At 36.0% G+C, this 27,019-nt stretch overlaps 1 protein-coding gene across 1 annotated transcript; it reads left to right on the top strand.

Moving 5' to 3' along the window:
• The first annotated feature begins 18,441 nt into the window (after positions 1-18,441).
• LOC128655420 (receptor-transporting protein 1-like) lies at positions 18,442-23,100 on the top strand. The gene is made up of 2 exons (XM_053709053.1): positions 18,442-18,592; positions 19,392-23,100. Exons 1-2 carry the CDS (start codon positions 18,444-18,446, stop codon positions 19,888-19,890), a joined length of 648 nt encoding a protein of 215 aa, XP_053565028.1. The 5' UTR covers positions 18,442-18,443; the 3' UTR covers positions 19,891-23,100.
• Positions 23,101-27,019: the final 3,919 nt, after the last annotated feature.

The following is a 27,019-nucleotide window of genomic DNA, read 5'->3' as shown; positions in this document are numbered from 1 at the left end:
ACTTGCATGTTATTGCACTGCTCATTTTTCTCTTGTGCTGCTATTACAGGTTTATAAAAAGCCTGCGTTAGTTGGAAATATGGTTGCGTTAAGCTCCATACCGCACCAGAGCACACACCAATACCAGCGCTGCTGAGAGCTGGTTTTACGTGCTTGTGCACGATTTACCCATAGACATCAATGGGGAGAGCCGGCTAAAAAAAAGCCTAACACCTACAAAAAAGCAATGTAAAGCTCTGTAATGCAGCCTCATTGATTCCTATGGGGAAAGAAAAAGTTGTTTACACCCTAACATAAAAACCATGTCTAAACACCCTTAATCTGCCGACCCCGACATCGCCGCCACCTACATTACACTTATTAACCCCTAATCTGCCGCTCCTGACATCGCCACCACTATAATAAACATATTAACCCCTAAACCTAGCCCTAAGTCTAACCCTAACATTCCTTAACTTTAATATAATTAAAATACATCTAAATAAATATTACAATTATTACCTAAATAATTCCTATTTAAAACTAAACACTTAACTATAAAATAAACCCTAAACTAGCTACATTATAACTAATAGTTACATTGTAGCTATCTTAGGTTTTATTTTTTTTTCACAGTTAAATTTGTATTTATTTTAACTAGGTAGACTAGTTAGTAAATAGTTATTAACTATTTACTAACTACCTAGCTAAAATAAATACAAATTTACCTGTAAAATAAAACCTAACCTGCCCTACACTAACACCTAACATTACAATTAACTAAAGTACATTAATTAAATACAATTAACTAAATTACAAAAAATAAAAAACACTAAATTACAGAAAATAAAAAAGAAATTATCAAATTGTTAAACTAATTATACCTAATCTAATAGCCCTATCAAAATAAAAAAGCCCCTCAAAATAAAAAAAACATAGCCTACACAAAACTGCCAATAGCCCTTAAAAGGGCCTTTTGTGGGGATCTTTTACCTGTAAAAAATAATACAAACACCCCCCAACAGTATAACCCACCACCCACGCAACCATCCCCCCCAATAAAATCCTATCTAAAAAACCTAAGCTCCCCATTGTCCTGAAAAGGGAATTTGGATGGGCATTGCCCTTAAAAGGGCATTTAGATCTTTTTCAGCCCAAACCCTAAGCTAAAAATAAAACCCACCCAATAAACCCTTAAAAAACCTAACACTAACCCCCGAAGATCCACTTACAGTTTTTGAAGACTGGACATCCACGAAGCTGGGAGAAGTCTTCATCCAAGCGGGCAGAAGTGTTCCTCCAGACGGGCAGAAGTCTTCATCCAGACGGCATCTTCTAGCTTCATCCATCCGACGCGGAGCTGCTCCATCTTCAAGACATCCGGCGCGGAGCATTCTCTTCTTTCCATGGTGACTGAAGAATGAAGGTTCCTTTAAGGGACGTCATCCAAGATGGCATCCCTTGAATTCTGATTGGCTGATAGAATTCTATCAGCCAATTGGAATTAAAGGTGAAAAAATCCTATTGGCTGCTGCAATCAGCCAATAGGATTGAGCTCAAATTCTATTGGTTGTTCCCGTGGAAAGAAGAGGATGCTTCTGTCAACGTTCAGCCTGGAATTGAACCTGGGACCTGTCTCTATTTCTGCTGCTGTTCTTTCCAAGCCTATTGTTTTACCACTATGCCACCAGATGGCTTGATCATCAGGAAAATAATTTTGTGTTTTTCTGTTTGCTGCAACTTTGGCTCTTTGGCTCTCTGAAACCAAAGATCAGTCCTGTTGGGGCCCTCTATACTAATTCCAGTCCCCAGAATTCTCTCCTGAAGAGCCCTTAAAAAAAGATAATACCCTCTGATTGTGCATATGCCTCTGATGGCACTTTGGTACACATCAAAGATTTGGAGTTATGAGAATGCCAAGTCCATCCAGAGGTCATCCTTGAGGAGGGGGTACTGTCATGGTTCAGCCTGGAATTGAACCTGGGACCTGTCTCTATTTCTGCTGCTGTTCTTTCCCAGCCTGTTGTTTTACCACTATGCCACCAGATGGCTTGATCATCAGGAAAATAATTTTGTGTTTTTCTGTTTGCTGCAACTTTGGCTCTCTGGCTCCACTTGCTTACCAGCTGAAACAAATCATTTAATCAGCATCCTGCTTTATCTGGGAGGTTTGTTTGCAATTCTGAGCTTTGACATTAAGAGTTATACTCTGAAAGACTCTCTGCTCCTGTTTCCTGTGTGACAATACAGATTTGTTGGATTTCCTGGTTCCTGATTTCTGCTACAATTACTGACTACACTTCTGGATAATCCCTTGGCACTGTGTTTCATTTTTGGACTGATTTCCTGGCAATTGATCTTGCCTAAAACTCTATTTCCTAAAGACTGACTCAGGTATTGCTCCAACTAGAAAATTCAACTTCAGAGACTTGCTACTAAGTTGCTGTTGATTTCCAACTATTGCTTATAACATCCTGAAAGCTACAAACTGCAACTTCAAAAACGTTTATTTGTATCAAGGTATTGTGCTCTGAATCTCTAATTCTCTCAAGACTTATTTTCCTCTCAATAACTAGCAGCACCACATTTCTTTATAAAGCACCGGTCTTGTGAAAACACAGTGTGAAGACTTTAAACATTGTAACAAGCTGAAAAGGTTTTAGAGGAAAACTCCTCCCCTTTCTTACTTTTATTTTTTGCAGCCTGCTAGTTTGTTTGCTTGTTACCTGATACCACAAAGTTCCAATTTGCAGTCTATGCAAGTCTCCTGTTTGTTTCAACAAAGTTCCAAATTGCAGTCTATGCAAGTTTTCCTGTTTGTTTCTACAAAGTACCAGTTTGCAGTTTATGCAATTTTCCTTAAAGTACCAGTTCTACAGCATATGCAATTATCCTGTTTGTTATTACAAAGCCCTACATTCCTGCGTGTTATTACACAGTTCCAGTCTATAGCGTATGCAAGTATTCTGTTTGTTATTACAAAGCCCTGCATTCCTGAGTGTTTTTACACAGTTCCAGTCTACAGCATATGCAAATATCCTGTTTGTTATTACAAAGCGCTGCATTCCTGTCTGTTATTACACAGTTCCACTTCTACAGCATATGCAAGTATCCTGTTTGTTATTACAAAGCCCTGCATTCCTGCCTGTTATTACAAAGAACTGTATTCCTGACTAATACTACAACTTATAGACTTTGTCTTATCTAATTGCATATCTCTACATTGCTTTATCCTATAAATAAAACCATCTCCTTTATTTCCTAATACGTTCACTTCTGCCCGCTTGGATGAAGACTTCTCCTGGCTTCATTGAGGATGGATGTCCGGTCTTCAAAAACTGTAAGTGAATCTTCTGGGGTTAGTGTTAGGTTTTTAAGAGTTTATTGGGTGGGTTTTATTTTTAGCTTAGGGTTTGGGCTGAAAAAGAGCTAAATGCCCTTTTAAGGGCAATGCCCATCCAAATGCCCTTTTCAGGGCAATAGGGAGCTTTGTATTTTTAGATAGGATTTTATTTGGGGGGGTTGGTTGTGTGGGTGGTGGGTTTTACTTTTGGGGGTGTTTGTATTATTTTTTTACAGGTAAAAGAGCTGATTTATTTGGGGCAATGCCCTGCAAAAGGCCCTTTTAAGGGCTATTGGCAGTTTAGTGTAGGATAGGGTTTTTTTATTTTGGGGGGCTTTTTATTTTGATAGGGCTATTCGATTAGGTGTAATTAGTTTAAACATTTGTTAAACAAACAACAAAAAAAACTCTCTGCGCTAAAACCCTTCTATAAAGATGTTACACAATAATAGTGTATGAGAGACCTCCTGTGTTCAAACTCAGATTCCTAACTTACAAAATATTGTGGTATTACTGGTTCCACGGGCCCCAAGGCAGACCATTGACTTATAAGTACAAATAAACAGAGTGAAAATGTCCTGTATAACCATACAATGACAGAAGTAACACAGTTCGAAAAATGATTGGTAAATATGTGAAAAAAACCTCCTTTTCACAGGGATAGTAACATATTAGTCATTGGAAGGGTTAAGATGTTTAACCCGTTATGAGCGGCACAGTTCTTTCATTGCTCAGATTCAGTGCACTTCATCTTCACATTTTATCAACTCATTTTTAATATTTGGATTTCAAGATCCCCCTGCAAGATCATCTTTAAGTTTTACGTGCATATTGATGCCAAGCATCTGGTGAGTGTATTACTTACCCAGTTTGTATTTGTTTGTCATTTGTCCAATAAATCCACTTGAATCGAGGTGCGCTTTTTGTCTTTTTGTCTTAAAAATTTGTTATTTTCTTTTTTATTTTCTGTAATTAAGTTTTTTTTTTTTTTTTTCTAAATTAGTTAATTGTATTAATGTACTTTAGTTAATTTTATTCTAATGTTAGGTGCTAGTGTAGGGCAGTTTAGGTTTTATTTTACAGGTAAATTTGTATTTATTTTAGCTAGGTAGTTAGTAAATAGTTAATAACTATTTAATAACTATTCTACCTAGTTAAAATAAATACAAACTTAACTGTTAAATAAAAATAGCACCTAAGATAGCTACAATGTAACTATTAGTTATATTGTAGCTAGCTTAGGGTTTATTTTATAGGTTAGTATTTATTTTTAAATAGGAATTATTTAGGTAATAATTGTAATATTTATTTAGATTTACTTTAATTATATTAAAGTTAGGGGGTGTTAGGGTTAGACTTAGGGTTAGGTTAAGGGGTTAATTATTATTATTATTATCGGTTATTTGTAGAGCGTCAACAGATTCTGCAGCGCTAATATGTTTATTCTAGTGGCGGCGATGTCCGGAGAGGCAGATTAGGGGTTAATAATTTTATTGTAGTGTTTGCGATGCGGGAGGGCCTTGGTTTAGGGGTTAATAGGTAGTTTATGGGTGTTAGTGTACTTTTTAACACTTTAGTTATGAGTTTTATGCTACAGCTTTGTAGCACAAAACTCATAACTACTGACTTTAGATTGCGTTACGAACCTTGATGGTATGGGCTGTACCGCTCACTTTTTGGCCTCCCAGGCAAAACTCGTAATACCGGCGCTATGAAAAATGACTTTTTAAAAGCTGTGTTAGTTAATTTGCGTTATAGCCAAAAAGACTTGTAATAGCAGTGGTAGTGAAAAAGCAGCGTTAAGACACATAACGCTGCTTTTTCACTCATAATGAAAAACTCGTAATTTAGCCGCTAATTTGTAGCAGCATAGTTTGCCTGTTTGCTTGGCTGTTTTGTTCATGTTAATAAACACAATAATGTTCTTGTTTTATAAAACAAAAATAAAACCATAGTTCAAATCATACTTTGAAACTTTGAAACAGGTGTAAAAATAAAATATAATATTTTATGATGTGTTTGAAAAGATGTAAAAATAAACATACTCAAATTGATACGAAAAAGTTAATTGTGCACATGCCATTTATATTATTGGTTAAATGAAAAAATGCATTCAGGCATCCGTCATCAATATTAAATTAAGTTGATGTCATATTTCATGTTGGTCTTTGCATTTTGCTTCCATAAAGGGCTGTGAAAATACATTTAACACCCCACTTGGAAATTTGGAGAAATTTGTTTCATTACGTTTTTCAATTATTTAATAAGATTTTCCTTTTATAACATTTAATTAATTTCATCAGCTTTAGTAAAAGGTTATCCTTCTAATTTATTAGAATAGCTTAGAAGACAAAACAAAACAAAAATAAATCACCCAACTTTCACCAAGATTACAAGTTTTGTGCTATACCGGGTACGTAAATAACACAAAAAAATTGCATTATCACACTTTCCATGGTGCTGCCATTACAAGTTAAGCCAAAACCTTCTTTTGTTGTGCAGTATAGTGCATTAAGCTCTATACCGCACAAAATCCAAGGATTAACTTTAACGTGCTCGTGCATGCTTTCCCCCAAACACCTACGATCGCCGTAACACAACCCCATTGATGTCTATGGTGAAAAGAAAGTTATGTTAAAACCTAACACAAACCCCTAGTCTAAACACTCCTAATCTGCCGCTCCCCGACATCACTGACACTAAATAAAATGATTAACCCCTAACCTGCCACCCCCACATCGCAGCTACTATAATAAACCTATTAACCCCTAAACCGCTGGCCCCCCACATTGCAACTACTATAATAAATCTATTAACCCCTAAACCGCCGGCCCCTCACATCGCAACTACTATAATAAACATATTAACCCCAAAACCGTCGGCCCCCTACATAGCAACTACTATAATAAACCTATTAACCCTTTAACCCGCCGGCCCCCACATCGCAACTACTAAATTAAATTTATTAACCTCTAAACCGCCGGCCCCCCACATCGCAACACACTAAATTAAACTATTAAACCCTAAACCTAATACCCCCCTAATTTTAAATTAAATTTACAATATAACTATCTTTAAATAAATAAAAACGTACCTGTGAAATAAAAAAAAAAATAAGTTTAAACTATAAAGTAACCTAACATTACTATTTTAAAACAATAAAATTAACGAAAAATAAAAAAGCCTAAATTACAAATTAAAAAAATCCTAACACTGAAAAAAAAAAAAATTACATTGCAAAAAAATAAAAATTCTAAAATTACAAAAAATAAAAAACTCTAAGATCACAAAAAATAATAAACAAAATTATCCAAAATAATAAAAATTACACCTAATCTAATACCCCTGCAAAAACAAAAAAGCCCTCCCAAAATAAAAACACCCACTAACCTAACAAACTACCAATAGCCCTTAAAAGACCCTAAGTTAAACAGCTCTTTTACCTAAAAATTACAAAGTCCCCCTAACAGTAAACCCCCTCACCCAACCAACCCCCCAAAATAAAAAAAAAATAAGTCTAAAAAAAACCTAAGCTACCCATTGCCCCTAAAGGAGCATTTTTATGGGCATTGCCCTTAAAAGAGCATTCAGCTCTTTTACTGCCCATTCCTAATCTAAGAAAAAAACAACCCCAAACCCCCCCCCCCCCCACTAACCCCATAAAATCTACTCACGGTTCCTGAAGTCTGGACATCCATCTTCATCCAGGCAGCGAGAAGTCTTCATCCAGACAGGGACATCTCCTATCTTCATCCCAGTGGGGCGGAGATGTGGAGGCGCAGAGCTGTGGAGGTGCGGACATCCTGCATGGAGGATCCTCTTTATACGATCACCATCGCATACTGATGCTTCAATGCAAGGTACCCATTTAAAAATAGGGTACCTTGCATTCCTATTGGCTGACATTTTCAAATCAGCCAATAGGATGAGAGCTACTGAAATCCTATTGACTGATTTGAATTTTAATTATTATTTATTACTTGTTACAGTTTACAAGTAAGTTAGTTTCTATTTGAAGCAAAATAGCATACACTCTGCTTGACCTAGCCTAGTTTTCTGTGCACTGGCCTAGTGCACAGAAAACCATTCATGTGACTCCTCTAGTTTTGGACAGGGAGAGAAATACAGCAACTAACTGTTATCCTACAGAGTTGCCTGGCCCAGTTTTACATGCAAAGAGGTAACATACTCACATGCGTTTTCCAACAAGATAGAAGACAAGTCAATTAGACACAAATAAAGAATAAGAAAAAATAACCACTGTGGCCTATCTGACTGAAAAGCCCCTTAGAAAAAGACGACAGCTACCTTCATTAGTTTACACACGTAAGGGGATCAAAAACCTGAAGAACTTGCTCAGGCAAGTATAAGATTATAGTATCAGTAGCCATGAGTGAAACCACATTGTGAGGAACTATTCAATATATTAAAATAACTAGACAAACATTTAGAAAATCCTGATGCAAAACCTTTTACCAGAAAGTATAATTTACAGAGCACATTTAGAGTATACAGAGAAATTGATATTTTAGATGAGTGATTTTCTTTGAAATCCAGACTTTTTCATTCATATTTTAAAAATAAAATAATTAAAAAATACTATTTTTCCCCCACCAGAAGGGTCACAATCTTCTCTACCTGTATCTCTGCTTTGTTTACCTATCTGATTACAGTATTGCACTGACTTCCTGATGGTACTATGTATACAGAAGTATTAAACATGATATAAAACTACATTTTCATGTATAAGCTATAATATGTACATATTGCCTACATGACATAAGATATTGTTGTTTACACTTGGATCAATCCCCTCTCAAAACTGTCCTATTTTACAAATGCAAAAACACAAATATTAAAAAATGTAAACTATTCCCAAATCCAACCCTTTTCTTGTCCCAATTAGTTTGGATAAAGGGTTTTGCAACTGTAATAATTGATTGTTGCATTTTTATTTTATCTGTGTCATTTGGTCTTCTTTGTTTGTCATTTAGCTAGCTCCTTGGTACTAAGAGCTTGAAAAAAACACTAATTGTTCTGCACAAGTAAAAGATAAAATCCCTGAACACATCAATATTTTCTTTAAATAGGAATTGATAGTTACAAAGGACAAATTAGATTAAAGAAAAGTGGCTTTATTATTTAACTGTAAGCAAGCAGTTTTAGAAGTACCTTTCAAATACCATAAGAAGGATTTTTGCAATATAGTTGTGTTTAATGCTTATTTGAGAAGTTATTGTTGTAAAAGAGATAGCTTTTGCCATGCATGGTAATATGACAGTAGGCTGCATGCATGTGTCTTTGCCCCCCTGTGTGTGCCAGTGATAGAGCACGGCAGCGTGTTGCCTCTATGTAAAATGGGAATTAGCATTAATCTCAATCCTAGAAAAATTGTTATATTATTATTAATAAATCATTTGATAAGCTTTTGTACAGGATTGTGACACACCCCATAATTAGGTCTTCATTCCATCCCATCCAAATTTACATGCAAATATCATTTAATTTTTCTATGCTCATTTTACAGATTTGAAGCAATACCAATCTGTTTGAAAACATGCAACATTCTACTTATCATAAACTTTTCAAATGCTTTTGTATAATAAGGTCCCTTATACTTAGCTCCTGTCTGAGTAAGCAGGTCTTGCATAATTGAGAATTTACAAAGGGGTCAATCCTTTAGAAAAACACCATTAAATTCTAAAAGGATTTTTGTAGATAAATCTTTTGATACATTTGTCTAAAGGATTGTGATCAACCCCTTTTTCAGTGGGTGGCAGTAAGAGCCTTAAGAAAAACGAAATTTATGCTTACCTGATAAATTGATTTATTTCTTGACACGGTGAGTCTACCGATCATCATCAATAACTGTTGGGAATATCACTCCTGGCCAGTAGGAGGAGGCAAAGAGCTCCATAGCAAAGCTGTTAAATATCACTTCCTACCCACAACCGTCCCAGTCATTTGACCAAAGGGAAAGGAGAGAAAGGAAGCAACACAAGGTGCATAGGTGCCTGAGGTATATAGAACAAATAACTGTCTGAAAAACTGGGCGGGCTGTGGACTCACCATGTCAAGAAATAAATAAATTTATCAGGTAAGTATAAATTTCGTTTTCTTTCTAATGACACAGTGAGTCCACGGATCATCATGAATTACTGTTGGGAATCAATACCCAAGCTAGAGGACACAGATGATAACAGAGGGACAAGACAGATAACCTAAACAGAAGGCACCACTGCTTGAAGAACCTTTCTCCCAAAAGAAACCTAAGCCGAGGCCAAAATATCAGAAACTCTCCAAGCAGAAAAAATAGCAGTAAGAAAAAACACCCTCCAAGATAATAACTAAATATCTATGAAATGCCTTGGCTCAAACGGAGCCTGTTGCAAAACTTTAAAAACAAGGTTAAAGACTCCAAGGTGGAGCAACAGACATAAACATAGGCCTGATTCTGACTAAGGTCCGACAAAAAGATTGCACATATGGCCCATCCGCCAGATGGTTGTAACATGAATAGGGCAGAGATCTGACCTTTCAGAGTACTGACAGACAAAAACCTTCCTCCAGAAATTCCTGGAGAAAAGATAAAATTCTTGGAATCCTAACTCTCCTCCAAGAGTATCCCTTGGATTTACATCAATAAAGCAAATTCACACCATAACTTATGGTAAATCTTTCTAGTGACAGGCTTACGAGCCTAAATCATGGTCACAATGACCAACTCAGAGAATCCGTGCTTGGATAAGAATAAGCGTTCAATCTCCAAGCAGTCAGCTTCAGAGAAACAAGATTTGGAAGAAGAAAAAGATCCTAAAATAGAAAGGTCCTTCCTCAGAGGGAGTCCCCACAGTGGTAGAGACGACATTTCCACTAGGTCTGCATACCAGATCCTGCGAGGCCACACAGGAGTGATTAGAATCACTGAAGCACTCTCCAGGTTGATCCGAGCACATAACTCGTGGAAGGAGAGCAAATGGAGGAAAACAGATATGTCAACCTAAAGTTCCAAGGAACTGCCAGAGCATCTATCAGAAGGGCCTGAGAATCTCTGGACCCTGAACCGTACTTTGGGAGCTTGGCGTTCTGACGAGACTCCATCAGATCCAATTCCGGTAACCCCCAATTGGTTGTTAACTTGCAAAACACATCCGGATGGAATTCCCACTCCCCGGGATGGAAAATTTGTCTGCTCAGGAAATCCGCTTCCGAATTGTCTACTCCTGGAATGTGGATGGCAGACAGACAGCAATTGTGGGCCTCCCCCCACAGAATGATTCATGCCACCTCCTTTATGGCTAAGGAACTCCGAGTTCCCCCCTGGTGGTTGATGTAAGCCACCGAGGTTATGTTGTCCGACTGGAATCTGATAAAACGGGCTATGGCTAACTGAGACCAGTCCATCAAGGCATTGAAGAGCGCTCTCAACTCCAAGATGTTAAAGAGGAGAGCAAACACTTCTGACCTTAAACAAAAACCCAGACTGCTTCCTAGCACAGCAGGTTGGCATCCATAGTCACATCACCCAGGTAGAATCAGACCAATCCCTTCCATACATTGAATCATTGAACCCCTTGGTTGCAAGAAGACTGCACTATCAACTGGACCACCAGAGCTTGCTGCTGGCCGGACAATAAACTGACGAAATAGGAAAGGAACAAATCCTAGATTATCTGACCTCTGTTAGAAATCTTCTCCTAGATAGAGAATCTATTATGGTCCAGATTAAAATCCTCCATGGGAAAAAGATAGGAAGAGATCTTTTCAAGAGAGTGACACCTGAACCTATATATTGTCCAGGAAGGAACCCTCGCAGCATCCCAAGACATAAAGTCTCATAGGATGGAGAAACTCAGAAACCTGAGAAAAACCCAAAATATGGAAACAATACATCCTTTAGGTCTATGTTCATCATGAACAGACCCCTTGAACTAAAGTAGAATGAATACTACTGAGAAGGTCAGAACCTGTGAAACTCAAAATAAATACCTAGATCCCGTTCTGGGACTGAAACCATCACTCCCAGAGAGGATGGCCCTGAACCCAGTTCAAGGAATACCTCTCATCATAACTGGATTGCAGATACTCTTAGAAGAAAAAATCTGCCCTGTTAGGAAATATTAGATTCGACTAAGTTTGATTGGATAACAACCAACAAGACTGACCCTTCAAAAAGAGAAAAAGAAGAACATTCTTTTAATCTTACTCTCTTGACGAGTGGAAGAAAGACCCTATTTTACCCATAAGGTAAGATGATAATTCTTCCAGACCAAGAACAAACAAGGTCTCATCCTTGAAAAGAAAAAAATGAAAGCGTGGATCTGGAGGCAACATAAAATATTGAATCTACAACTGCAGAACTACAAAACCTAGGCTGTACCACTAAGCCCCAGGTAGGCTTCTCAGCTGCCCAAGATTCCATCCACAATGCCCTACGGCCTAGCCCAGCAAATCTAATAAGACAGGGCATTGCTCAAAAAGAACAATTGACCTCTTTAAATGGACATCCAGTACTAGCAGTTGGATTCAAAACATCAACCTTCGAGTTGCAAAGCCACAGAGAGCATTAGCTTGCATCCCGCTTTTAAACCATGGATATGCAAAGGAGTAGCTATCCTCCATAGGGATATCAATTCTCTGAACCATAGCAGAAAAAAACCCTCCCTTCTACTAAGGTACTGTGCAGTAAAATGGAGTCAGCGACAGGAAGACCCTATAAAGGACAGGAGACATGGAGAAGGGTATCCCTAAAGTCTCCTATTCCTGGGAAAATATCCAAGACGCTTCTATGGAAAACTTCCTCATAGAAAAGAACAACCTAGAATGAAAACGTTCACAAAACCTTTCAAAGTATGACAAGACAGAGGTAACTATGTCGTCCAAGTAGCCCAAACCTCCTTTAACAGTACACGAGGTGAACAAGCATACGTCTGAAAGAGACCACTTCAGCATCTGATGAAGGAATTATACTGTCCAAATTTGAGACTTTACCCATAGAAGCTACCGGTGAATTCTCCTCATCAGACCTAGGAGACAGAGTAATCTGTGTAGCAGAATAGGGAACAGAAACCTTACTATCTGAATTTCCAGACATCCTCCTGCATTTTCCCTGTAGGATAGGAAAAAACGGATAAAACCACAGATACCGTAGAGACTACCAGGGTTTTAAAATCTGTACGCAAATACACTCTACCAAGATCTTGAGAGGAACAGCAGGGCACTGCATGTGATGCTTTAAAGGCTTGGGACGTTAAAGGGACAGTATACTATAAAATAGTTTTCCCTTAATGTGTTTCCAATTACTTTTTTTTTACCAGCTGCAGAGTATAAAATGTTTAAGATTTGCTTTTTTAAGGCTTATTTGTGTATATGAATGAGCTGATTTTGTGTTTTGAAGCTACAACCTAATAAAATGGGTTGAACTTGTAGGTATAATCAGATCTCATTACTTTATCACATTGTGTAAATATACCTGCTTCTTTATCTTATATCATTTCATAAACCAATCACCAATCCTTGGAGAGAACAATGGAAAATTAACATTTTATTACCTTATCTCTTCTATAAGCCTCGAGGCCAAAAACTTTCAGGATGGGTGGGGATACCACAGGCTAAATAAACTAATTCAAATGCCAATATAAGGTTAATGGAAATACTTGTAAACAATTTAATACACTCCAGCAGGTAAAGTGTATCATTGGGAACAAATTAAAGGGGATAACATTTTTGAGTAAACTGTCCCTGTCTTGATAAAAGAATCTGAATCAGGACACCTAATTAATTCACCTCCTCCTTGCACTAGAGGCAAAGAGAATGACTGGGGGATTGTGGGTAGGTAGTGATATATTTTTTATTTTTTTTAAACAAATTTTTTATTGAGGTTATGTAGGATGTTACATACAGAATCACAAATAAACAATACCAACTGTGTAGTAGGACATACATTTTTTAACGCATAGACATAGCGAAAAAAAGAAAGAAAAACAGTGCTATAATGGCTCTAGGCATACATCTTGGAGAAATGTAAAACAGTAAGAACACGGTGCCTACAGAGTGTAAAGTTTAGTCTATAATTCCACCTGTCTGTAGAAGGAAAAGCAGTCCACAAAAAGAAACTAGTAAGTGGGAGTAACAGTCTAGAATAAATCAAACTAGTATGTCCGTAGGAAATTTATATAGTGTGTAATAAGACCTCGATTTTATATTATAGAAAGAATAAGAATGGTCCCCGTATTGCAGTGCAAAATATGGAAGTGGTATTTAACAGCTTTGCTGTGGTGCTCTTTGCCTCCTCCTGCTGGCCAGGAGTGATATTCCCAACAGTAATTGATGATGATCTGTGGACTCACCGTGTCATTAGAAAGAAAATCTATCAACTGATTTTTCTAAAAAAATCCTTAAAGATTTTTTTTTTCTGCTTAAAAGCATTAGATTAGTTTTTGTAAAGGATTGTAATCAACCTCATGGTTATTAATAGGCAGCTAGGCAACTGAGGTGTGAGATGTCCATGGAGTTGATCACAATCTTGTATAAAAGATTATCAAATGATGTATCTACAAGACTTCCAATAGACTTTAATGGGGATTTTCTGTAAAAAATTCTAAAGCATTGTGATCAACGCCCATATTTCTTTAGAAATAATTGGGTCGATCACAATCTTTTAGAAAAACGTATCTAATGATTATAAACAGAACAGCACAATTACAGTCAATGGGGAATTTCATAGATAAATAATTTGTTACATTTTCATAAAGGGTTGTGATCGACCTCAATGATTGAGACTGAGTAATCTCTCAAGATTTAATTAGCCTGAATGACTAAGTGGATGGCTAAAAAAACGTAAATGTTAGGGTTACTCACAATACTTTAGAAAAGCTTATCTAGGCTCCTAACGCTGGTTTTGGGCTACCGCTGGTATTTAGAGTCTTGTAGGTAAGGGTCTAACGCTCACTTTCTAGCCGCGACTTTTCCATACCGCAGATCCCCCTACGCCAATTGTGTAGCCTATCTTTTCAATGGGATCTTTCTAACGCCGGTATTTAGAGTCTTGGCTGAAGTGAGCGTTAGAAATCTACCAACAAAACTCCAGCCGCAGAAAAAAGTCAGGAGTTAAGAGCTTTCTGGGCTAACGCCGGTTCATAAAGCTCTTAACTACTGTGCTCTAAAGTACACTAACACCCATAAACTACCTATGTACCCCTAAACTGAAGTCCCCCCACATCGCTGCCACTCTATTATAATTTTTTAACCCCTAATCTGCCGACCGCACACCGCCGCAACCTACGTTATCCCTATGAACCCTTAATCTGCTGCCCCTAACACCCCCGACCCCTATATTATATTTATTAACCCCTAATCTGCCGCCCCCAATGTCGCCTCCACCTACCTACAATTATTAACCCCTAATCTGCCGACCGGACCTCACCGCTACTATAATAAATGTATTAACCCCTAATCCACCTCACTCCCACCTCAATAACCCTATAATAAATAGTATTAACCCCTAATCTGCCCTCCCTAACATCGCCGACACCTAACTTCAAGTATTAACCCCTAATATGCCGACCGGACCTCACCACTACTCTAATAAATTTATTAACCCCTAAAGCTAAGTCTAACCTTAACACTAACACCCCCCTAAGTTAAATATAATTTAAATCTAACGAAATAAATTAACTCTTATTAAATAAATTATTCCTATTTAAAGCTAAATACTTACCTGTAAAATAAATCCTAATATAGCTACAATATAACGAATAATTATATTGTAGCTATTTTAGGATTAAAATTTATTTTACAGGCAACTTTGTATTTATTTTAACCAGGTACAATAGCTATTAAATAGTTATTTACTATTTAATAGCTACCTAGTTAAAATAATTACAAAATTACCTGTAAAATAAATCCTAACCTAAGTTACAATTAAACACTACACTATCAATAAATTAATTAAATAAAATACCTACAATTATCTACAATTAAACCTAACACTACACTATCAATAAATTAATTAAATACAATACCTACAAATAAATACAATTAAATAAACTAACTAAAGTACAAAAAATGAAAAAGAACTAAGTTACAAAAAATAAAAAAATATTTACAAACATTAGAAAAATGTTACAACAATTTTAAACTAATTACATCTACTCTAAGCCCCCTAATAAAATAACAAAGCCCCCCAAAATAAAAAAATGCCCTATCCTATTCTAAAATTAAAATAGAAAAACTCTTTTACCTTACCAGCCCTTAAAAGGGCTTTTTGCTGGGCATACTCCAAAGAATTCAGCTCTTTTGCCTGGAAAAAAAAACATACAATACCCCCCCACCAACATTACAACCCACCACCCACATACCCCTAATCTAACCCAAACCCCCCTTAAATAAACCTAACACTAAGCCCCTGAAGATCTCCCTACCTTATCTTCACCACACCGGGTACCACCGATCCGTCCAGGCTCCGATATCTTGATCCAAGCCCAAGGGGGGGCTGAAGACATCCATCCTCCAGCTGAAGTCTTGATCCAAGCGGCGGCTGAAGAATTCCATCATCGGGCAGAAGTCTTCATCCTATCCGGGCAGAAGAAGAGATCCGGACCGGCAAACATCTTCATCCAAGCGGCATCTTCTATCTTCTTCCATCCATCGACTAGCGGCTCCATCATCAAGACCTCCGGCGCGGATCCATCCTCTTCTTCCGATTTCCTAAGAACGAATGAAGGTTCCTTTAAATGACGTCATCCAAGATGGCGTCTCTCGAATTCCGATTGGCTGGTAGGATTCTATCAGCCAATCGGAATTAAGGTAGGAAAATTCTGATTGGCTGATGGAATCAGCCAATCAGATTGAGCTCGCATTCTATTGGCTGTTCTGATCAGCCAATAGAATGCAAGCTCAATCTGATTGGCTGATTGGATCAGCCAATCGGATTGAACTTGAATCTGATTGGCTGATTCCATCAGCCAATCAGAATTTTCCTAACTTAATTCCGATTGGCTGATAGAATCCTATCAGCCAATCGGAATTCGAGGGACGCCATCTTGGATGATGTCATTTAAAGGAACCTTCATTCGGACTTAGGACGTCGGAAGAAGAGGATGGATCCGCGCCGGAGGTCTTGAAGATGGAGCCACTCGTCGATGGATGGAAGAAGATAGAAGATGCCGCTTGGATGAAGATGTTTGCCGGTCCAGATCTCCTCTTCTGCCCGGATAGGATGAAGACTTCTGCCCGATGATGGAATTCTTCAGCCGCCGCTTGGATCAAGACTTAGAGTGTTAGGTGCAGACATAGGAAGTGTTTCCCCATAGGAAACAATGGGGCTGCGTTAGGAGCTGAACGCTGCTTTTTCAGCTCAAAATGCCCTATTGTTTTCTATGGGGGAATCGTGCACGAGCACGTTTTTGAAGCTGGCCGCGTCCGTAAGCACCGCTGGTATTGAGAGTTGCAGTGGCGGTAAATTATGCTCTACGCTCCCTTTTTGGAGCCTAACGCTGCCCTTCTGTGAACTCTAAATACCAGCGGTATTTAAAAGGTGCGGGGAAAAAAAAGCCAGCGTTAGATACGCGGGTCGTTACCGACAAAACTCTAAATCTAGCCGTAAGGGTTTTTGAAGATAAATAATTTGATAATTTTTAAAGAATTGTGATCAATCCCAAAAATAATTTGATAAGAATTTATAAAGTATTGTGATCAATCTTGTCTTTTTTGGCACCACATATAAGGGTAGATTACAAGTAAGGCACAAATGGTTTGGGTGCAAGCGATATTGTTTTTTTGCAGGCTTTTTTTATTCTGTTGATATTACAAATTGAGCGAAATTGGGTTTTTGCTAGCGCAATTGCCATTTATGCTTCAATCCTTACCGCGATCTCAGAGCTGTGGTTAACTGTTTTCCAAAACAAAAAAGTGTCACAAAACACTTCAAAAATACATTATAAAGTGCAGTTACACTTATAATAACACTATCTAATAAAAATTATTTAAAAAAAATATTGAACAAAAAAGTTATAACGGATCAAAGATATGAGATCTCTGGTGTTAGAATAAAAAGCTGCGGAGGGGATTTAACATTGAGACACATACATATACATTACTTTAGATGTATGTGTATATATATATATATATATATATATATATATTTATATATATATATATATATATATTTATATATGTGTACATATATATTAATGTATTTATATGTGTCTATCTGTATTTTCAGTCATATATACACATATAAAACATTAATATACTGTATATGCACCCATATACAGTATAGTATGTATATATATATAGTATGTATATATATATATGTGTGTGTGCATTAGAGCCATTTGCCAGTAAGTAGATGAAAACATGATAAGCATATTTATGCAATATTTATATTTGATAAAGATTTTAAAATATTTGACATTTGCTAATGCAAATATGACATTTTGTTTGACTTTTATGGGGAATGCGTAAATACGATGGCATTTGTGCGATCTTGCATGTTAGATATTTTTTCCTACTTTTTCTATAGGGGAAAACATGCACGCACAGTTTTTTTCTCACTATTCAGGTTGCCACTTGCGCAAAATATGTTTTTTTTTTTAACTTACTAACGCAACCCGACTAGCAGAAAAAGTTTAACTGTAGTTGAGTTTTTCCAATCGGTAAAAAATATATACCACTACCATATATACGCCACTTGTAATCTAGCCCATAGTATTTTAATAAAGTATAATTGATTTATGTATTATGCTGTGGGGGATACAGACATTTCTTATCTCATATGATAATGTATTTAAAATATTTTTATATTTGTATATTAATAAAATGAATTAGCAATCTCTTCATCAAGTGAGTCAAGTAATATATCAGCTGACCTTCCAGTAAATTGTGTTTATATGAAAATGGCTGAAACCTTTCTGCACGGAATCTGCTGTTTCCAGTTGATTTTCTGCACCTAATGAACATAAGATATAACAGGGGTGTGTGTACTGGGTATGTAGTGTAGGTTTTATTGTTCAACAATAGTTTCGATTTCCTGGGCTGTGAATACCAAACACACCCACTTGATCTTAAAACCAGCAAACTATTTTACAGTCATACTAAAAGAAGATTTGTTAGGACAACAATGGATCATCTTGATGAGTGGAGCAATACTTTTTCACAGAAGATTGAACAGATTAAGCCATCAGATAGATGGATACTGGAGATTGATAATAACATATGTGACAGCAGAAGTGGATGGGAATACTTTGTTCAGGATGAAGCATTTGGATGGTGAGTGCATGCTTATTTCTAGTGTTAAAAGATTTACTGACAGAACTGTTAAGGGAAAACATATAATGTAGTCATATGTTTTTTATTTATTTATTATGCTGCCTTTTTATGAAGCATTTCACTACATTGTATATAGCTGTGGTGCTATATAAAATATACAATATTGCCATACACTGTTAGAGGGCTAGTATATGGTAATATTAGTTTCACCTTAATGTGATCTCAGTTATTACACCAGTTGCAGAGTATTAAATGTATTGGAATATGTTCCTTTATGTTAATTGTTGTATTTGAAATAACTGATTTTGCTCATTAACACCACTACCTATATAAATGCAAAAAATAGCAGATCTTCTTTTTGTATCTCACTTTCTCTATACACAATTGCAGTGTTCAAATATTCATTTTAGGTGTGGTGTCAATGAGCAAAACCAGCTATTTAAATTGAAAAAATAAACCTAAATTGACAATTTCCAAAACATTTATTACAGTTAATTACAAACAGAATAAAGGGGGAAATGAACAGTACACTATCCCTTTAATACTATATATACATTAGAACATATTCAGTAAATCTGTTTTTGTGAATGTTAATAACAGCATAGCTAGATGATATATTAACATAGAAAGGAATATATATCAGCTGTAGAACCCAACGCTTTAAGTGTTGTGTAACTTCTGAAGAAGACAAATATTACATGTAAAGTTCTGTTAGAAGCCATGATATTACCGATATGAAAAATATACCTACATCCAGAATATCTACTTACATACATCTCTATATAATCATGTTCCTTAGGTTTCACTGCTCCCAGTGCTATAACAGCTGGGAATCAGTTAATGTGTGTGTTGTGTTCCATATGAAGCTGGATCACAATAGCGGATACATGAAGCAAGGCACAGTGAAGATGAGACAGTTGAGACAGAGATGTCATAAATGTAATGGAGATAATTTTGTGAAACCTGAGTTCCCTTCAAATGTGAGAAACAACATCCTAGATAATCTAATCATTCAAATACGAAAATACTGCTACAAGGAGAGAAATGTTCCTAACCTCCGTGATGTGCGTTGTGGTAACGTTACTCATGGTCGCCACATAAGCTCACACTGTGAGGCATGTAAGTGGGGAATATGTAAAAAGCAAAGAGTTACTATGACTTCCATTCTACAGTACCAATGTAAGATCAGAGAACACACGAATCAGGAGCACAATATTTGCAAGTGCTGTTGTTTTTGTTTTTTGATCATTTTACTTATTCTCACTGTTTTATTTGTTGTGGCTAACTCAGAGTTGTAATTCAAACAATCTTCCTTCCATAATAATTGTCAGAATAATTGTTGTAAAACAATTCCCCATTGTGTTATTGCATATAGAAATCAAATCACATTTCCTAATATTATGTTATGCAGGTATAAAATGAATCATGTGTATTACTATAACTTTTATATTTAGGTATGCATGCATACAGGTATAAAACACCAAGTGAACTTATATATGGAGCACACATATCAAAACCACAAAATAAAAATATCTAAAATTGCAACAAATGTGCCAATAGACACATAAAACCCAACGGAAATGGGAAATTTAATAAAATACAAATTGAAAAGTCTAGTCTTATCAGAATCTATAAACTGCATTGTCCATATTGCTAGGGATGCTCCACTTAAACCACTCAGTTAATGGTTAGATTTCATATGCAAAGTTAAAGAAACTAGAAAAACTATTTAACCAACTGGCATACTCAACAGGTGTAGTCCCTCTCCAACGTTCTGTGTCTTATTAAACAGTTGCTTAAGCTGAGAAATGCATTGTAACAGTATTTAGTTTTCATGGATAGACCTGGTTCCTTGGTGTCCTCTCACTGAACGATGGAGAGAAACTTCACCTGGTGTACAGCAAGCTGACCCCTGAGAGTGTCAGCCAGCATACTTAGCAGTAATCCTTATAATGCCACCAACCATATGAGTATCTTAACTGTTGAGCTTAGCAGATGGCGAAACAGCATAATGCTATGAGGCACCCACTGTTGTTTGTTATGCTTCTATACACACATGCATTAATTTGTTTAATTTGTTATTAAATGGACATAAAAAAAACAATTTTTCTCTTTTATGATTCAGATAGAACATACAGTTTTAAACCACAATACACTTTACTTCTATTATCAAATTTGCTTCATTCTTTTGGTATTCTATTTTGAAGGAGTAATAATGCACTACTGGTGGCTAGCTGAACTCATCAGGTGAACCAATAACAATAAGCTTACATGTGCAGCTACCAATCAGCAGCTAGCGGCCAGCAGTGCATTGTTGCTACTAAGCCTAACTAAGTAGCCTACCTAGGTATACTTTTCAACAAAAGATTTCAAGAGAACTAAGTAAATTAGATAATAGAAGTAAATCAGAATTTTTTTTAAAATTGCTTGCTCTATCTTGATTTTGAGAGAAGCGGGAATAACTACACTGACGGACAGAGGAGAATTACATATAATTGATAAATATGAAATAAACCTGCATGAACCTATGTTGTTAATGTGATTAATAAATTTAAATTTGTATTTCAAGTTTACTTATTTTTTTCAGGTGAGCTAAAAAGTTCTGTCTTACCTTTTATAGGGCCAGATTACAAGTGGTGCGCTAACTGTTTTGTGCAAGTGATATCGGGTTTATCACGGCTATTTGCACATGTCAGAAGGAGCACTCATATTAGTTGAAGCAAAATGCTACCTCAGAGCTCTGGTTAACAAAACATTGTCACAAACATAAAAAATACATTGAAAAATACAGTTACTCTCATAATAATACTATCTAATAAAAATTATTAAAATAAAATATTGCAAAAAAAATGTTATTAGAGCTCAAAGATATGAGGTCTTAGTTTTTAGAAAAAAGACATGAAAAATTGCTTTAACATAGAGATACATTCATATACATGTCTATATATGTTTATATGTGTGTACATATTTATTTATGTATTTATATTTGTATATATGTATTTACAGACATATATTCACATATAAACACATAAATGCACACATACGCACATTGAAGACCTTTGCAGTTAAGTAGCTGAAAGTGTTATACTGTGTTTTTACTGTATATATTTCACATTCCAATGTTCTGCACATAGAAGAATATGTTCTATGCATTTTCAAATAGCTATTCCTATATATCTGTATATATCTATACCTATATTATATATTAATAAGTAGAGTATATTCCTCTATGTGAAGTACATTGGAATGTGAAATATTAATATATTCAGAAAATGTGATCGGGTTTGTGGTCGAGTAGGTTTCTACCCCCACTCTTTGCGCTCCATTGAAGTCTAGGGAGGAATACGTTAACACGGTCACGATATTCTAACTACGGCTTGTTGTGCGCATCGGGTTAACGTGCAAGCAAAAACTTTTTACCTTCAACTTGTAATACGAGTGCTATCTGACGCGCAAGCGTGAGCAATAAATAGCACTCCACTCGTAATCTAGCCCATAGTTTCAAGTTTTCAGTTTTTATTAGGTAATTCCTGTTACCTATTCTTGTCTGTCAACAATAATGCTGGTTCAATCAAGAATATGGTAATACAATTATCCATATGGTTTTACATTATTATTAGCTTACCTGAGAATTTAAAAAACAAGTATTTCTGTTAATCTCTTAAACCTGCAAGCTATTGCAAAAATAAATAATTTAGAGAAGGATGATAATTAAAACATTGTAGTGATGTATGCTTATTGATTTGCTTTATTCAAATTGTGCTTGTTATATCCAATTGATAATTATCTAATAAACTATTTTGCTGATTAATCTGGTCTCGGTTTAACTGATTGAGCTATAGTATCAAAACTAAAATGATCCTGTTTTATCAATTTTCCTTTGCAAATTATTCAATTAATATTACTTGAGTTGTTCTGAGCTCTGAGCCCGATGATGGAATGTTTGTCACCAAAAACATGAAAAAAAAAAAATTAGCCCTGCAGGGACAGCCTTAGAGCAATTATCAAGGAAAATGAGTTGTCCCTGCTAGTGGCAAGCTGTCTCCCATAGAAATGTAATAGTTCACAATTAAGGATGAAGTACACAGGGAGAACCTGGCATATGTTTAAACTTTAATATTGTGACTAATACAAATCAAAATATGATGTTTTTAGTGCACTGTACTTTAAATGTGCTGTTATTGTCATATGCATATGTATATTTTTAGTAATTGGCAATATAGTAGAGTAATTGGCATTTTGGGTATTTTGATGAAAGCTCACCACCTTTTAATAAGCAAGAAAAAACAGTGATATCTGTAGGGTGGAAATGTTTAGATAATTAAGCTTGGATTTGAGGGACAATTTTATACACATAAATATATGTTTTGTATTTTGTACTTATCAGTACGAATTTCCATGTGTTTTTGCACATTCAATGTACTTAAATTACAATTTATGATGTACATTTTTAATACAATTTATTCCTGTGTAATTTACATACAAATTAAAGTTTTTGATAAAATGCAGTTTTTGATTTACTATTTTGTTACGACTTTTGATGCACTTTTAAAATATATATTTTTTTCCTGTGTATTTTTGTGTATATCATTCAATTATACATTTTGTATGATTTTTAAAATTGATTTTCACTGTGCACTTTTGTAATCCAATTATCTCCTTATACGAAAATGCAGTATACCCTTAGCGAGACACCCTATTTATATATATATATACAGTATATATATATATATATATATATATACACACACAGTGGCAAGAAAAATTATGTGAACCCTTTGGAATTAGTTGGTTTTCTGCATGAATTGGTCATAAAATGTTATTTCCAGGGACGTAACTACAGGGGGCCCGCAGCCACTGCTCCCTCTAATCTTTGTTCTTAATACCATCATTCTCTCTAGACCAGCGCACAAGCATTTTAAAATTGTGCACAGGATCTGGATGGTGTGTATTTTTTATGTAGCAACTTCAGTAGCTCTGCTGATTTGAACAGCCAATAGGATTTCAGAAGCTCTCATCCTATTGCCTGATTTGAATTTCAAAAATCAAATCAGCCAATAGGAATGCAAGGGACGCCATTTTGAATCGCGTACCTTGCATTGAAGATTCAGTATACGGCGGAGACCGCATGAAGAGGATGCTCCGTGCCGGATGTCTTCAGGATGGACCCGCTCCGCCCCTCTGGGAGGAAGATAGAAGATGCCGCCTGGATGAAGATAGAAGATGCCACCTGGATGGATGAAGACCTCGCTGCCTGGATGGAGACTTGGCCGCCTGGATGAAGACTTTGCCGCCTGGATGTCCGGACTTTAGAAACTGTAAGTGCATCGTCGGGGGTTAGCGTTAGGTTTTTTAAACTTTTTTTGGGTGTTTTTTTTTTTTTGTTTGGGTTTTGGCGTTCTTAAAAGAGCTAAATGCCCTATACAAATGCCATTTTCAGGGCAATGGATAGCTTAGGTTTTTGTTATAGTTAGGTTTTTTATTTTGGGGGGTTGGTTAGGTGGTACGTTTTACTGTTGGGGGGACTTTGTATTTTTTTTACAGGTAAAAGAGCTGTTAAACTTAGGGCAATGCCCTACAAAAGGCCCTTTTAAGGGCTATTGGTAGTTTATTGTAGGCTAGGGTTTTTTTTATTTTGGGGGGCTTTTTTATTTTGATAGGGCTATTAGATTAGGTGTAATTGTTTTTATTTTGGATAATTTCATTTGTTATTTTTTGTAATTTACTATTTTTTATTTTTTGTGATTTAGTATTTTTATTATTTGTAATTGTAGATTTAATTTTTTTAGTAGTGTTAGGTTTTTTAATGTGTAATTTCATTTATTTAATTGATAGTTATTTTAATTTATTATTGTTAGTTTAATTTATAGTTTAAACTTATGTTTTTTTAATTTTCCAGGTAAGTTTTTATTTATTTTAAGATAGGGATCTTGTAATTTTAATTTAAAGTTAGGGGGTTGTTTAGGGGTTAATAGTTTAGTTTTTTGCAATGTGGGGGGCTGTCAGTTTAGGGGTTAATAGGTTTATTTAGTGGCAGTGATGTGGGAGGCCAGAGGTTTAGGGGTAAATAACTATTTAGTGGCGGCGATGTCGGGGATAGGCGGAATAGGAGTTAATAGCTTTATTATAGTGGCGGCGATGTTAGGGTGCAGGGGAATAGGGGTTAATACCTTTATTATAGTGGTGATGATGTCGGGGAGTGGCGGAATAGAGGTTAATACATTTTATTAGTGGTGGCGATGTTGTGAGTGGCAGATTAGGGGTTAATAGGTTTATATAGTGTTTATATAGTGTTTGCTATGCGGGAGGGTGGCGGTTTAGGGGTTAATAAGTAGTTTATGGGTGTTAGTGCACTTTGTAACAGTTTAGTTAAGAGTTTTGTGTAACAGTTTTGTGGCGCAAAACTCATAACTACTGGTCTCAGATTGCGGAACGGATCGTGTTGTATAGGCTGGAACGCAAGCATTTTAGCCTCACCACAAAACTTGTAATGGCAGGGCTATGGAAATCCCACACAAAACGTAAATTTTTTGAGGTCAGGATTGACGTTGCGTTACAGGCTAAAATGCTTGCGGTACAGCTATACTGACAAGACTTGTAATGGCTGCGGTCCGTTTTTTACGCTGAAATTGACATTTTTTCAGCGTTAAAACCCGAATGCAAAACTTGTAATCTAGGTGAATGTGCTTAAACGAACAACACACAAACAATTATAATCTTTCATGTCTTTATTGAACACATCCCTTTAAACATTCACAGTGCTGTGGAAAAAGTAAGTGAACACTTGAATTTAAAAGCAGGTTGATCCTCCTTTGACAGCAATAACCTCAATCAAGCATTTCCGGTAGCTGTGGATTGGACCTCCACAACGTTCCTTTGGACCACTCTTTCTTACAGAACAGCTTCCACAGTATATATAATATAGCTCTTTCTGTATACCATATACCTTTGAATACTCATAAAATATTTAAATGAATTATTTTATCAGACAGTGTATTTTAATGTATTAATGTTTTGTTTAGTGCACTTTTTTTTAACACTTACACTGTACCCAAGAACTTCACACTAACCAATCAAGTGTACCGCTCACTTTTAACTTGTAATATGAGCACAAGTAAACTTTAGTGCAACACTTTTAATTTACTTGTAATCTAGCCCTATGTCTATATGTGTATGGTATGTGTACATATACATATTTACACATATAAACACATGTATACACATGTATACATACACATATACACATATTTGAACATAGGTGTAAGTAATAAGTAACAGATAACATGTATGTAAACACATAGTTAAAGTGGTGGTAAACTTTACATGTTTTAAAATCAGGTCTGGAATCTAAGCAATATTTTAAAGGGACTTTAATTGATCACTTCTAATGAATATGCTCTGTAATCTACTTTTTAATCTATCTGTGGCATTGTAATACCCTGTGCTCCAGCCGCCCACTTCAAAAGTATTTTTTTATTGTGAGCTAACCGTCTGACCTACACTCCAATCATTGCTTCAGCTACAAAAAAAAAAGTGCTGTATGGCTAGAGCACTGATTGTAGAACAGTTATAACCCTTAGCTCACCAAAACAGAAATGAGCTTTGAAGAGGGAGGCTGGGGCATGGGGTATTAAAATAGCACTGCTAGATTAAAAAGTAAGTTACAGCGCATCTTTATTAGAAGTGATCAATTAAAGTCCCTGTAAAATATTGCTATCACTTTAAACATTCCAATAGCACCCCAGTAAGGTTTACTAACCCTCCCTTATTTCCAAGGATCTCCCATATTTCCCAAACCATTTTTTACTGACTCCCTTATATATTTGCTCTTTTTTCTCACTTAATTTGTACATGTAAAATCTAAAATCCAAACATTTAGGGCTAGATTACAAGTGGAGTGCTAACTAACGCTTGCGCTAGAGTACTAAATGCACTAATGGTAAGTCATTTGAGCAAGTCGGGTTAAGCTGGTAGTAAAAAAAAATATTGCTCTAGCGCTAACCCAGACTTGTGTAAATGACCTACCGCTAGTGCAATAACCTACTGCTCCATAAAAGTCAATGGAGAAAAAAGAAAAAAAAACACCCTACTCACGCGCTAACCTGAATAACCATAAGCTCCTAGTTTCATAACCCCTAAACCTCCTCACAGCCCACACAAAGTTTCCACTACATTATTAACTCCTAAACCATCACACCCCTGCATTGCAATTCCTAAACTGTACTATTAATCTCTAAACCCGCATCCCCACATTGCAATACCTAAACTATACTATTAACCACTAAGCCACCATCCCCCTACATCGCAAAGTAATAAACTAACATTTAAACCCCCTAACCTAACATACCCTAACCCAAATTAAAATACCCCAAATTTTACAAAAAAAATCATAACTATCTTAAAAAAAAAAAAAAAACTTACCTGTAA

This window comes from Bombina bombina, chromosome 4 (assembly GCF_027579735.1).
Source record: "Bombina bombina isolate aBomBom1 chromosome 4, aBomBom1.pri, whole genome shotgun sequence".
NCBI classification, from domain to species: Eukaryota; Metazoa; Chordata; class Amphibia; order Anura; family Bombinatoridae; genus Bombina; species Bombina bombina.
The sequence above is the reverse complement of the archived record's forward strand: the minus strand, read 5'-3'. Positions and strand labels throughout refer to the sequence as shown.